General features: G+C 40.7%; 1 protein-coding gene across 2 annotated transcripts in view; it reads left to right on the top strand.

Annotated features, from left to right (window-relative positions):
- tpst1 (tyrosylprotein sulfotransferase 1) overlaps positions 1-13,503 on the top strand; it is a 47,497-nt gene that overhangs the window by 26,366 nt on the left and 7,628 nt on the right. For both annotated transcript variants that reach the window (XM_035680313.1, XM_035680314.1), the window contains exon 3: positions 1,408-1,606. In XM_035680313.1, coding sequence (XP_035536206.1) covers positions 1,408-1,606 — 199 coding nt within the window. The remainder of the gene's footprint in view (positions 1-1,407; positions 1,607-13,503) is intronic.

The following is a 13,503-nucleotide window of genomic DNA, read 5'->3' on the forward strand; positions in this document are numbered from 1 at the left end:
GAGAAATGAGCCGACTTCTCAGTGATTTAGGAGCCTCAGTAAACAGTTTCCTAAATGAGTTTCATGGTCTTCACGATCTCTAGTTTCAGTCCTTCTTTCCATAAAAGCATGATGTTTCATTTAGTAAATGAATGGTCCCATTTAAAGTAAAAATCAGAACACATGCTTTCTGTCTAACCTGTCCCGTCCGCGTATCTGCCTTCTGTCCGGGATATCTTATGACTGTCCTGTCGCAGGTGCACCCACAAACCAAGCAAAAGAATCAAGCCTAGGCATTGCTGATCCAAGATACTGTTACTGCGGCGTTGGACTATTTCTTCACGCTAGAAACTCCTTTCAGCGAATATATTTTAGCTGACTGTTTATCCTGGAATACAGGAAAATACTGTGACCCAAGTGAACCACCATTGTTTCCCCCTATGGCAGTTTTTCCTTGCCCCCGTTCAGCCAATGCTTGCTCATCGGTGGGTACTGTTGGGCTCTCTGTAAAATGTTATAAGGAGTTCGGTCTAGACCGTGCTCTATTTGGAAAAGTGTCCTGAGATAGACTTCTGTTTATGAAATTGGGCGCTAAATACAAGATAAAATTGAATTGAATTGAATTGGATGAGTCGAAACTGCACTGAGAGAGCAGCTCAACTTGCAACTCCCTGGCTCCGTCTAACAATCATGATGAAGGCCAAAATGCCAGTCTTGAGGCTTCAAAACAGTACTCACAAACCAATGTGTGACATTGCAATAGCTTCACACTTGGTGCATACTTACACTTTAAAGAGTGCAGTCATAATCATAAATATCTACTGCTGGTCAGTGATGGTAAACTTTCCTCATTGCAGAAAATAAAAGCTGTGAAGCCAAGAAGTGTGAATTTTTTTTTTAAATGGGGTGGACGTTATCCAGAAAACTGCATATGGAACATTCTAGATGATGTTTGTTACAAGTCACTTTGACTGTAGCTTTGTCTGAAAACTTGATGACCTTGCACAGTTCTCAACATTATTTTCACTTTATACATTGTTTATGAGATAAACCTGATAAACTGAGCTCAAGGAAACTATGTTTAGCCCGTATTTTGAGTTTGAGCTGAGCACAGATGGTAAATCATATGAAATGTGATGCATGTTGACGAGGGAATGAACTGAGACAGTGAGAGACCATTTATTCTAAACGTTTAACAGGGACCTGCTGAGGGACAGAGGCCAGGAAGCCATCTTTAATGGTCTCTCATGATCCAATTACAGCCAATTAGGTGCTTACAGTGAACAGAGCTGAGAAATGGACTGGTCTTTTGTGAACTGGGCCATTTGGGGACAAGCTGCGCTAGCAATGCTAACTACACTAATGAAACATGACTAACTTTCTATTCCATATCACAGCTTAAAACAACTTGTTTTCTTCTGCTGTTAGGGTGGAGAGGTCCACAGACCAGGTCATCAAGCCTGTCAATGTGGAGGCCTTGTCCAAGTGGGTGGGGAAGATCCCAGCTGACGTGGTGAGGGACATGGCTGTGGTCGCCCCCATGCTGTCCAGACTGGGCTACGACCCCCACGCCAACCCCCCCAACTATGGCCGGCCTGACCCCAAAGTCCTGGACAACACCAGAAGGGTGAGTACCATCAAGGACATGAACATAGCTATTTTCTATGCTCATGATTTTGTTCTCAGTCAGCCTTAGTTTTTAACCACTAGAACAATAATCAATAATTCAATATTAAATTCAATAATTTATCCTGATGGAAGTCATAGTTTTGCAAGAGAATATTTTCAAGGGATACTTCAACATACTGGGAAATGTATTTATTTGCTTTTTTAGTGAGAGCTGGGTGAGAAGATTGATACCACTAGAGCGACCTAGATCTTCCCATCTAACTCTCTGCAAGAAAGTGAACAACCGCATTTGCTAAAGCGCCAAACTATTCCTTTAAAGAGTCCATACTGCTGCTGTTTTGATTTTCCAAAGTACAGAGTATTATTCAGTCCGTATTAAGTACTGTTCCCTCCATTATCTGCATGCTGCCTTGAAAAAGATGGAAACTAGCGTCTCTCTGGAATCATCAACACTGTAATTACAGGAGTGTTGAGCAGAATGCAACGTTTTCCTGACTTTTGCATAATAAAGTCCTGCAGGAACAATCTCTCATCAAAAACCCCTCAACGTTCATCAATTTCACATGTCAAAGTCTATGTACAGTATTTGTCATGAGGAGTACTACTCAGTCTGTGAGTTGTATAATGTCTCATGTGCGTAACCCTGATGATGTCATTGTGATGTCATTAGGGTTATCTCAGCTGGGGCTGGGGAATTTATAACAAAGCTTGTGTTACAAACTGGGGTTGCAGAGTTTAAAATACTTCAATCATGCCAATAAGTTGCATAATGTGAAATGTAGGCTCTAGTATTTTTGGAACTTGACTCAAATTGAGGATTAAAAGTCAGGATATCTCTGCCTTTGATGCATACATTTTTACAATTCAGGGCTCAGCAATAAGGATTTCCCGCTTGCCCAGGGCAGGTAAATCTAGTAACTGAACTCTCTGTGAAGGTGAGTAAAGTTTATGAGCTGAAGTGCAAGCAAGCATTTCAATTATCCTGGAATCAGGAGCTTAGTTGGGTGGCGTTAGAGGATGCGGGTGAAACTCTATTATCCAACTATGTATTACGCAGTTTGTCACAAGTTTGAGAGCAAGGCGGATTAAACTGGGTCATTTTTCAGTGGCATGACAAGTCTCCAGAAAACATTGCTGGAGTGCCATAACAAGAGCTGACAGCATCTTGCTCGCATGGCAACTAAAATAGTCTTTGTTATTTGATAACCACTAATAAATGTAAAAATTTATTGACTGGACATGTTAAAAAAAAAACATTAAAGCTGAACCCTGACATTCTTCTTTTAATCTACTTCTGAGTGCCCCAACTTCAAAAAGTATATTATAATAAATACTGAATCCCCAGAGTGCCCCTTTAAGGCTGATCACAGCCAGAAAGTCTGTTTGAATATGGGATGTCGTAGATTGCAACAGCAGGAGACAGTTTGCATTTCTTAATGTCAAACACATTTTTGTCTGTGAAGTGACTTTCATTTCCCCATACACATACATGTGGTTTCCAGTCTCTTTGCTTAAAGACAGTTTGACATGTGGGCAGAAGGAAGATTCAGAGATGAAACCACTGCCGTTACAATGAATGGATGAACCGCTCTTAACATTACATTTTTTTGTAACTTTGTGCGTGTGTGTGAGCACAGTCTCTGCTTCGGCAGTGATGTCCTTGCCAAACTTCAAACCCCTCTCATATCTTGGGAAGGCATCTGCTATTTTTGGAGCGGAATATGTTTTATTAAATCGTGTTAATGTTTTATTTTCCTCAAGCTGAGCTATCAGGTGACATGCTCTGCAGCTCCTCTCTTTGGGTTGCAGAGTGTATGTCTGAGCTAGGGGACACAATTTCTCTGTTTTATTTTTATCTCTCAAGGTCTGCGGAGGCGCTGTCTCAAGGTCCTCCTGGTGCTTAGATGCCCAATTTCTCAATGTGTTAAATAGCGCAATAAAAGAGGTACTAACATCAATAAGTCATGATAGCACTAATTTTGAGACATTGGTAAATTACTTAGACCACTGAGAAGAAAATGAGTTTATATTGCACACCATCCCTAGAGACCTTAGCTGAGGATCTAAGAAAGGAGCGGCTGTAGTTTCCATTAGGTTGAAACTCCCTCCTGTGATGATTTCTTTGGTGGTAAATGTTTAGCTGTCCACTGCTGGTAGAAATGGTACAGTATTATAGTCAACGTCGATATAAAAACAGGGTTGGAAAATGGTGAACTGTATCTCAGTTTAGTGGTGATACAGACTCAAGAATGTCTGTCCATTGACTGTTAGAAGTTTGACCTCTCCTCCGTTGGACTGCTGTCCAAACATTTCTGGCTGATTTGTTTGCTCCCAAGCACAAAGCCTGGAACTCTTTCTAGGTATCTGGGTATTTTCCTAAAACATCTTGTCCGCTCAGCCACAGGGCCTATTATTGTCGGCACCAAATACCTATTCATGGTATTTAAATTTCCAAGAAAACCGGAGACATAAAATGCAAGTGCTCCAGCATTTTTCTGAGGAAAACCAGTAGTGGTATCTAAACCAGCAAGTTTAGCAAGAAGTTCTGCTGTTGTGTGTCTATGTAACATTAATTGCTTCATGGTTGCTCTACACAATTGAAATCTCCCTACATTATGTTGCCAATGGCTTGGGCTCATTATTTCCAATGAAAGATTCAGTGTGTAACATTTAGAAAGATCTATTGTCAGAAATGGAATGTAATATTCATTATATTTCATTTCATTTATATAATTTCATTAGTGTATAATCACATGAATATCGGAATCTGTGTTAGTGTTAGAATGAGCTGTTTTTATCTACAGACGCCGCGGTTTGCCTTTCATGGAGTCCCCCATGTTGAACTCCCAGCTTCTACAGTAGCCCAGATGAGACAAACCAAACTGTGACTGGAAAGGGGCAATTGTGCTTTTTGCACATTTCGTGCCCACTGTAGTTTCTCCTTCTCGCTTGGAAGGGAAGGGTGAAGCAACAGAATTGCAATCTGCTACTACAACGATAGATGCTACTAAATCCTATACACTGGTCCTTTTGAGGAAAATCTTATTTCTACAGTAATATGTTAGACAATATTTTTAGACAATTGTTTGCTTTCTACTTTGGAAAATAACCCATTCTTGTTTCAACATTACTATATGTGCAAAACAAACAGTTTAGCCTTACTGATACTGGATTTCTGAGGCTGATATTGACCTTCGAGAGTTAGAAAAGACTAAGAGTCTACAGCCATGCTAGGCTCTGCAAAAGCAGTATTAGGCACATTGGTGCTTTGAGCTAAAGGTCGGCATGCTAACATGCTCACAATGATAATGCTAACAATCTGATGCTTATTTAACATTTACAATGTTCACATAGGGCCTTTAGCATTTTACGACCACTGTAGTTTCTCATACATGCTTGGAAAGGGAGGATACACCACTACACACTACTGGACTGCCCTAAATCCAACACACTGGACCTTAAATTATTGAAAGAAAGTTTGTGTTCGAAGCTGTGACTACAGAAGAAGATGAATTAGGCTGTGATAAACTTTGGGCTCCATTTTGCTATTTAACATTCTATTGCTATTAACTCATTATGCAGTCACACGACACACACAACACACCACACGCACCCACACACACACACACCAGCACGCACGCACACAGCCGACGAGATATTGAAGGAGTACTGGTTACACTATGAGCAGGGTCTGTGTGTCTGTTAAATCTAGGCATTACTCTGCCTCAACTGAACTGTGTATCAGTGTCATGGCGTAAGTCCACAGTCTTATCAGCAGAGCTTGTCTCGTGGTGATGTTTAGTGAGTGTGTGTTTCTGTGCGCAGGACAGGAGGTTCCTTTTTTAGCCTGCAATTTTATCACGCCGCAGGTGATTGTTTCAGCAAAAGCATCAACGCACTATTCCTGCCATCCCAGTCCAGGCAGAAGGTTTTCCCTCAGGTCACAAAAAGCAGGGACTTGTGCTTACATGCAGGCACAACACAACACCCAAGGGGGCAATGAATATTGCAACTTCAGTGAAAAGATGGAAATATCCAGATTGCAGACTGTCAACTGTGAGGCACGGGTATAGGCAGAATACAGCTTACTGTGTTCAAAGGGAGCACCTGCCGATACCAGAATAACTTCTTAGAAATCTGTTCTAATGTTGAACAATATGAGTTTGCTGTGTGATGGTTCTGCACAGATGTTGCTTCAGTGGTTTGTGGTTTGATTTTCTCTTGTGGAAAAAGTTGAGTTTGCCATTCCAATAGTCTGGTGGGTTTCGCTGTAACCCAGTTTGGATGGTTAGCCAACTATAACGCTTCTGAAGCATTTGGATTGCTTTTCCAATTTATTTTGAGGGATGCACAATAGGGGGATGAGTGACGCAAAGAAAAGAGAAATTTGTCACGGTCAAGACTGTTATGACTCAAACGGAAAACATTTTTGCGGTGTAAGAGGTGGGGAGAGAAACCTGTTTGTGTTTTTTTCTTTGGGTATGTTAGAAAAAATTTGGTCTGAACCACAACCAGAGGAAACTGCAGGACAAGGTCGCAGGCAAAAACACCTTTCTATGCTTCATAATATTAAGTAGAACCTTGCTCTTATAATGGCTGATTTTTGAGCTGGAGTTACTGTTCATTACTGACTATAAGATGTTGCCCTTCTAATTCAAAGCTGACCCGAGCCCATGCATCGACAATACGCATCTTCTACTATCGAGCGACACTGTAATTTCTATCATTTATATCGGTCTCTCGGAGGTATACATGGAATTGATTTGTTTTAGCAAAGTAGTAAAAAACTATTATCTGCCTGAGCCACACTGATACATGCCCTATTCAATATATGTGCATCCCATGTGAAATATGTATGTGCCATCCTTGTGTAGGTGTGGTGTTAGACATTAGCCATGGTTTATAGCCTTAAGCGCAATCCATGCGATGTCAGATATTCGTTTGTTGCATGCATGTTGCTGCTCTACAGCTGCTCGTAGGTTAGTGCTTAAGATGCCTTGCCATGCACCGACTCTTGGCTTATGTCTAGAAACTTATAAGCTGTGTTTCAATATTTACAGCGTGGTGATGGCGGGGCAGTGATTCGTCATGTGTTAGGTATAAGATGCCTGGAATGTGTGAGACTCTTGTATTGGTAGTGGACAGGATGGATAAATTGTGGCGTGAGATAGTCAGCGGTGTGTGTTGGATCAGGGATTAAAAAATATGCCGTGCACACTTAGATGCGGCTACAGAGCATAGTGCATTATGGATCCTCTCCATGTGTTCCCCATCTTATTTGTATGGATGCAGGTTAAAAAACATAGTGAACAAACCATGCGGTTGACCTGATAGAGATGCATGTGATATAGCAGCACGATTAATTAATATGCATTCTTATAAATTTGCCAGCATATTAGGATTCCAGATAGGCAGCGCGCTCGATCAGCATGGATCTGCGCTGCGTAAATTTGTCGTACAATAAGAGAAAGCAACTAGGATAATTTTACTATGAAAGACCATAAAAACATGAGTAAAAATAATAGCCACGCAATAAAAAGCAACAAACTAGAAAATAAATCAAAGAAATCAAAGCGACAGTCTTAGCGTTAGGTGTCAAGGCCACAGAGAAGGGATGGGTCTCTTAAGTAGAGGAATTTAAAACAGGACAGAGAAGAGGCATGTCTTTAACGTGCAGAGGCAGAATCATTCCATTGATTTGTAGTTGCAGACACCAGCAAAAAAGGCACTGGTCCCTCCTCTGAGCTTCCGCTTAGTTTTAGGCACACTCTGCTATGTCTAAGTTCTCTCCAAAGTTGGGGTGTAAAGTCGACACTAGAGGCTCAGTAACATAGCATTTTTTGCTTTTAGAGCTTAAATTGTTTTCGATCCAAAACTTAAGTGGATTTTAAAACAGCTTGAGCGGTGACAGACTTCTAGAAGTATCAGAAAAACTGGCTAGGCTTTTTTAGACTGCTTAGACTGAATAGTCTAACATTTTAGGAACATTTGTTGACTTGTTTACCTTCGAATCCAGAATCACATGAGGATATTGGTTTGATCTCTGTGCATAGGTCATGTGCATGTTTAGCCCATAAATCTGAATTACATTAACATGTTAGCATGCTTGTTACAGTTATATGCAAGAGTCACCTGGGTTGTCTTTACAGAAGAGTAATGACCAGGCCAGATGCTTAAACAATAACATTTCCCAAAAATAAAGCACTATTCGAAAACAGAACATGCTGTGAGATGTCACGCATACTTCAGGCCATGCACAGACTCAGTATTCCAGAGCTAAAATATCTGCTCTGCTGCGACACATTTGGTGAAATTGCACTACTATACCATTCTTTTCATGGATGGGTCTGTAGACTACAAACAGGTGAACAGTGAGTGTAAATCAATCATTGTGACACTGAGTTCTGAACAGAACCGTGTGAATACAACTTTGAAAAGAATTACGCATATTTGTCTTTGTGTGCACACAGAGATTTAGTTTAGTCTGCGTAGAGCTTTATCCATCTGGCCCCTATGACTTTTGTAATACTGCTTGCAGTCATTGCAGACATGTGTTGTTGATCAGTTGTGTTAAAGTCAACTTTTCCTAAAACCACAATGTCTCATTGTAAGATGAGTACAAAGAAACAAATTTCCCTGAATGTTGGACTGTGGCTTTAAAGCTGAGTCACCATACTCTATGTAACTAATTTTCTATCAAGGCTGCCAGATATCAAGTCCTCATGCTGTTCAATCCGTGTTATCACCATGTTGTGCATGTAAATGCTTCTCAAATCTGCCTGTGGTCCTGTTGACATGTTTTGAAAGCAGTAAATATCCATGTCTCTGTGTGCTGCGTCTTCCTCCGCCCGCGCTCCCTGAAATGGTTAACACTCCTCACAACAGACGTACGTGTTTTGATGACAACATGTGCATGTTGAAGCTCATTCGCTCAGATTTATGCTGTGTACATCTGCAGGTTATTAGTGCGATTCCACTGCATCAAGCCCAGCTGCAGGGTTTATTGTTTGCTTGGCCTCCCCCTCGTCTCCCTCCCGGGCTAGAGTTCCTGCATGCAGAGGAGGATCTCCTACCAGCCAGTTCCAAGTGAACAAAAAGTTTCTCACACTGCGCCGTGGTCAGTTTGCTTATACGTGTTAGAATGCTAAAGGACAACATGCTCAGAATTTGCAATCGTGTTTAACGCCGTAAAACGTTGTTTTAGTGAGCTTCATGTGGTCAGTTACCTCTAGGCCGGGTGACCGAACCGAATAGTTTTCCCAAAATGTGTCTGTGACATCAAGTATCAAGTTGGCACATAATTCTTTGTTCAAATATTTCTGGATTTTATTTCCATTTTGGCCATTTGGGGGCAGCAGAACCAGCTGAAAACACAACATGAACATAAATATATAATATAAAAAGTTGTTATGGTGAATGTGTTGCCTATTTACACATCGAGCGGACGTGTATCAGCGTTAGCATTTAATAACTGTCTAATAATATTCAATATTATCCAAGAAACAACATTAAAGTTAGTCTCAATAACTCTGCAACAACAGGTTAGTGAAAAAAAGGTATTAAAGTATTGTTTTGCTATCTGTACCAAATAGAGATTACATAGCGATTTCAAGTCTGTGTGCATGGCATACATAGGTTAGTCACTGTGCTGAATGTGGACACACAGGTACAAATATGTATTTTTTTCTTCTGTTAGTGTCGCTGGATGAATTTCTAGGAAAATGTTACATAACTGCCAGACTCAGTCATAAAAAGAGATGGCGATGTTTTCACTTCATCAGTGTAAACTCTGTTCTCTTTTCGCTTTTTGTTACTATTTGTTAACCAAGGTCATTCCAGTTCATTTTTTCCTTTGACAGTGGTTCCCAACCTTTTTTCTTAAGGGACCCCTTTTCTATAATTTAGTAAACTGACAATCCCTGACTAAGAGATATATTTTATGGATATTTCATATTATATTTAACACGCCTTAACATCAAGAAGGCCTTACGATCCCCATGAACCTTTGGCGCCTAGGTTGAGAACCAGTGTTCTAAGAAGCATTAGCTGACAAAAAAAGGTTTAATTTTAATTCTGTTTATCTAAATTACTCAAGGAATTTGAATACAGAGGAGCTGATCTTACTAAATTCCAGGCCACCCTCCATTAGTATGGTAGCAACCCCCAAAATTGTGTGTTGTATTGCTTAAGACATCTGGCAAACAGCCCTGAACTAAACCACTGTATGACGAAGCCACATGTGGAAATGCTCTCTCTGCTGTCTTGAATTTTCACCCAGCCCCATCCAAATATTTACCCTCTGTCTCATCTCTTCTTCAGCTCCGACTTCACCACACAGTATGCAGCTTGGATCTCGCTGCTCATCAGAGAAATAGTTTGGAAGCAGCCATTGAACATTTGTATTGTGGAAACAAAGATGATTGAGAAACCTTGACCGTTGAGAGCAGCCTTATCTCTGTGGTGCCTTGTTGTTTTTACTGTGACTGAGGACCTGTCTTAAAGGTAATCCTTCCAAGCAGTGTCTGCCCTGTGGTCAAAGCAGCAAACGGAGTCGATGCATATCTCCTTAAAACCTCTGTGTTTCTATTGATTTTACCCAGAAAGCTTCCAGGGCTTAATTTTTAGACATGACAAACATAGAGATGAGGCCTAGAGCTTGTAGTTTGTGTGTGTTAGTTATCAGTAGCCTTCCTTATGTGGTAACATCACAATAGTAGTGAACTAAAATTAACTATCTGTAGTCAAAGAGTGGAGTTCTTGGAGCTACCAGAGGAGTCCAGTTTTGGGCCATTTTGTTGTTTAAACTGTGGTAAATATCTAATTGTAATTTTTCTGACCAGTATTGTGATTGTGGTATCTCAGGACTGCATTTGTGGTCTACACAGTGTTAAAGAAGATATAATTTTACCAAGCATCATCACAAACACGTTTACATTATTACAATCAGATAAAATATTGCTGTCTTTTGTTGGTGTGGTCTTTCTAGGGTTCTTTTTTTTCATTATCATTCATTTGTCATTTAAATGGTCTCTGAAGTAAGATGGCCTAGTTCTTTAAAGAAAAATGACCAATTCAACCAATATTTAATAAGATTTTACATTAGTGGTAAAAGTAAAATTTAAAAATAACTTCAAAATAAAAATATAAAAAAATATTTGAGGAATATTTAATACATAATATTTATCAGTATTACATTTATGAACAGTTACAAAGTTGCAGTGGCCTGCTTCTTTTAGTATCAGCTCAGTTCACTTGGAGCCTCAGCAGAAGGGTAACAAAAAAACAAAAAACAGGATGGAATGGAGTGGTTCTGTTGGTGCCATCCACAACTCTTTGCCAATGGAAACACAAAAATGAAGATTCTAATGTACTGCTTGGTGGAAAGGCAGCCAAAGATGCAGGTACCCAGCCTCAATTTTAGAACAATTTTAGAAGAAGAATTGGAGCTAAGCAAATGATAAAAGAACACATGGCATGTTTCCTCAATTGGACCCAAGCATCCCTATCTATCCTGCACTGAGCACCTGGACTCCTGCTGGTTGTCCAGACTTCACCTCTGACTGCTGGGCAGTGGCGGTTGTTCCAGCTCGCTGTAAATGAAGCTCGTCAGTCCAGGCTCTCAAAGCCGCAATCAATAGCTTTTAAGTGGCTTTGCAGTTTTGCTTATCCCTGGTGAGAAATGGATATTGGATCAATAAGTTCTCAGTTTCTTCACAGTAACAATAATAAGATGAGTTAGTGGAGAGATGAGAAACGAATGTCTGTAGAGGTCCTCCTACAGTGCTTTGTGCTTTAGGTCTGTGGCTGGACCTTTTCCTTCATACTGTTGTGAGGACAGTTAATGATGTGCAGACTAATCATATCTTATTGATTCGGGACTATTGTCAGTGCTCGACCATCGTGGCGCTCTTTGGCTTTTAGACCTCAGCAGAGACTCGTATTCATGAAACCACTGGCTGGACCAGCATGGAAGGAAGAAAGTGGCTAAAAGATTTATTAATGAGGACCTCACATGAAGTGTTTATTGATCGATGCATCTTACTCATTTAACTCTGATCAAGAATTCAGCAGGGTTTGTGTTTGCTAGATCTACTCTGTGTAAGAGTGGAGAATCCGCTCTGATAATGTTCAAATATTTTATTCAAGACTTTTTTTGGATTCATATCAGGCACATATGGCTGGGGTCAAATAGTTCTTCTGTAGTTTATAGAGGAGGCTCAAGGCCTTAGTATGCTGTTGTCCAACTGCGTCGGAAACCTGGTGGAACCAGGGGATGTGGGTACAACAATTGTTGTAACTTTCAGATTGGGCAAGTGTGTTGAGGTTTTAAAGCAAAGCAGGGTTTGAACTTCTCTATTAACCTTCCTTTTTTCCATTCTTCACACAGCTACTCATCACCTTTTGTGAGTGCAACACCATGAACGAGGACAGGCTGTTCTAAAGGTTGCTCTGTCATCCCCATTTGTACAAGTCATTGTGTAGAGACTACAAAGACACAAAAGACAGATTTCTTGGAGAGAGATTGGGGAAGCAGTGAGATGTCGATGATTGGATGACGCGTTTTAAGAACACCCAATTCTTGAGCAAATGGTAGGGTGCTGTGTACTGATGGCTGCCTTTAGTCACCAGAAACCCCTCTATTGTCAGTCCAGTTATCAATACCTGATTAAAGCTAGGTACAATGCTAGTGCTGATAGCTTTGGTACAAACAGCAACAACCCTTTGATATCTTACTTTGAGGAGTAGAAGCATGTTTTTCTATCCAACCTTTGTTGTCATGTAGCAGCAGAAGCAGCTCTCTCAAAAGAGGCTTCTCTTTGTTGAAAGTTAAAAGCCAATCCGATAGTTGCTGTCCTTAACCCAGTTTGGAGTTTAGCCAGTATACTTCAGTAAAGAATTTGGGCTTGGTAGTGGTACCACCGACCTACACAAAGAGCAATGCATGCACACACACTTAGTCTCCTGAGGAGTGTCAGTGTGCAGTTTAGATTTTGTCTGAGGTAACAATATCTACAGAAAATTTCCACCCAGAGACGGGTAAAACCTCATTTAACCCCCTGAAACTGGGGCTTAGTCACAGGGAGCTCCAACCATAATACTGAGGCGGAACCACTGCAGGGTTTAGTTTGGCGCTACCACACTCGACCAACCTGCTGCTTGTACCAGCAGGGACCTTGGCTGACCCGACTGTGCCGGTCCCTCCCTGACGGGCTCTGCTGTGGCAGGCTTTTAGGGTTTCTGCTAACCCACACTGTTGTCTTGTGAATGTTCCTTCACAAATAATCCTTATACTTTAGTGTTAGGGGTCTGTGGTTGTGGCAGACATTTTATTACGGGGTTTCTAAAAAATTGTGATCCAGGTGGGAGTTTAAGGTCATTTAAGAGATAAATGGAATGAAAATAAAAACCCAAACTCATTAAGTTCCTGAATGGATACCAAATGAGCAGTGGTCGACTGATATGGGTTGAGCAGTGGTCGACTGATATGGGTTGTTCAGTGGCCGATGGAAATATTTAGGGAGCAGGGCTGCTGATGGCTGATATCTAATGCTGATATCTAAACAAAGAAAAGTATTGTATTGCATGCACATTACAATCTAATATACATGGTTATTTTAGCCGGTAGGCAAATGTTTACAGCAGGATGAGAGTTATAGTACAGGGCTCCAGACCAACTTTTTCACTGCCTTTCCCAAAACTCACAGAGAGCATCGTTCCACAGCAGCCACACTGCCGAGGCTGCCTGCAGACACCATTTTTTAGATTGTTTTTTTATCTCAAAAGCTAATTAACTGATGATGATTCCTATATTAAGGTGATTATACACTAATGAAAACATACCTATGAATATTATATTCCATTTCTGACAAACAGATCCTCCCAAATGTTACACAC

Source organism: Morone saxatilis, unplaced genomic scaffold (genome assembly GCF_004916995.1).
Source record: "Morone saxatilis isolate NCDOM2014 unplaced genomic scaffold, NCSU_SB_2.0 Contig8, whole genome shotgun sequence".
NCBI classification, from domain to species: domain Eukaryota; kingdom Metazoa; phylum Chordata; class Actinopteri; family Moronidae; genus Morone; species Morone saxatilis.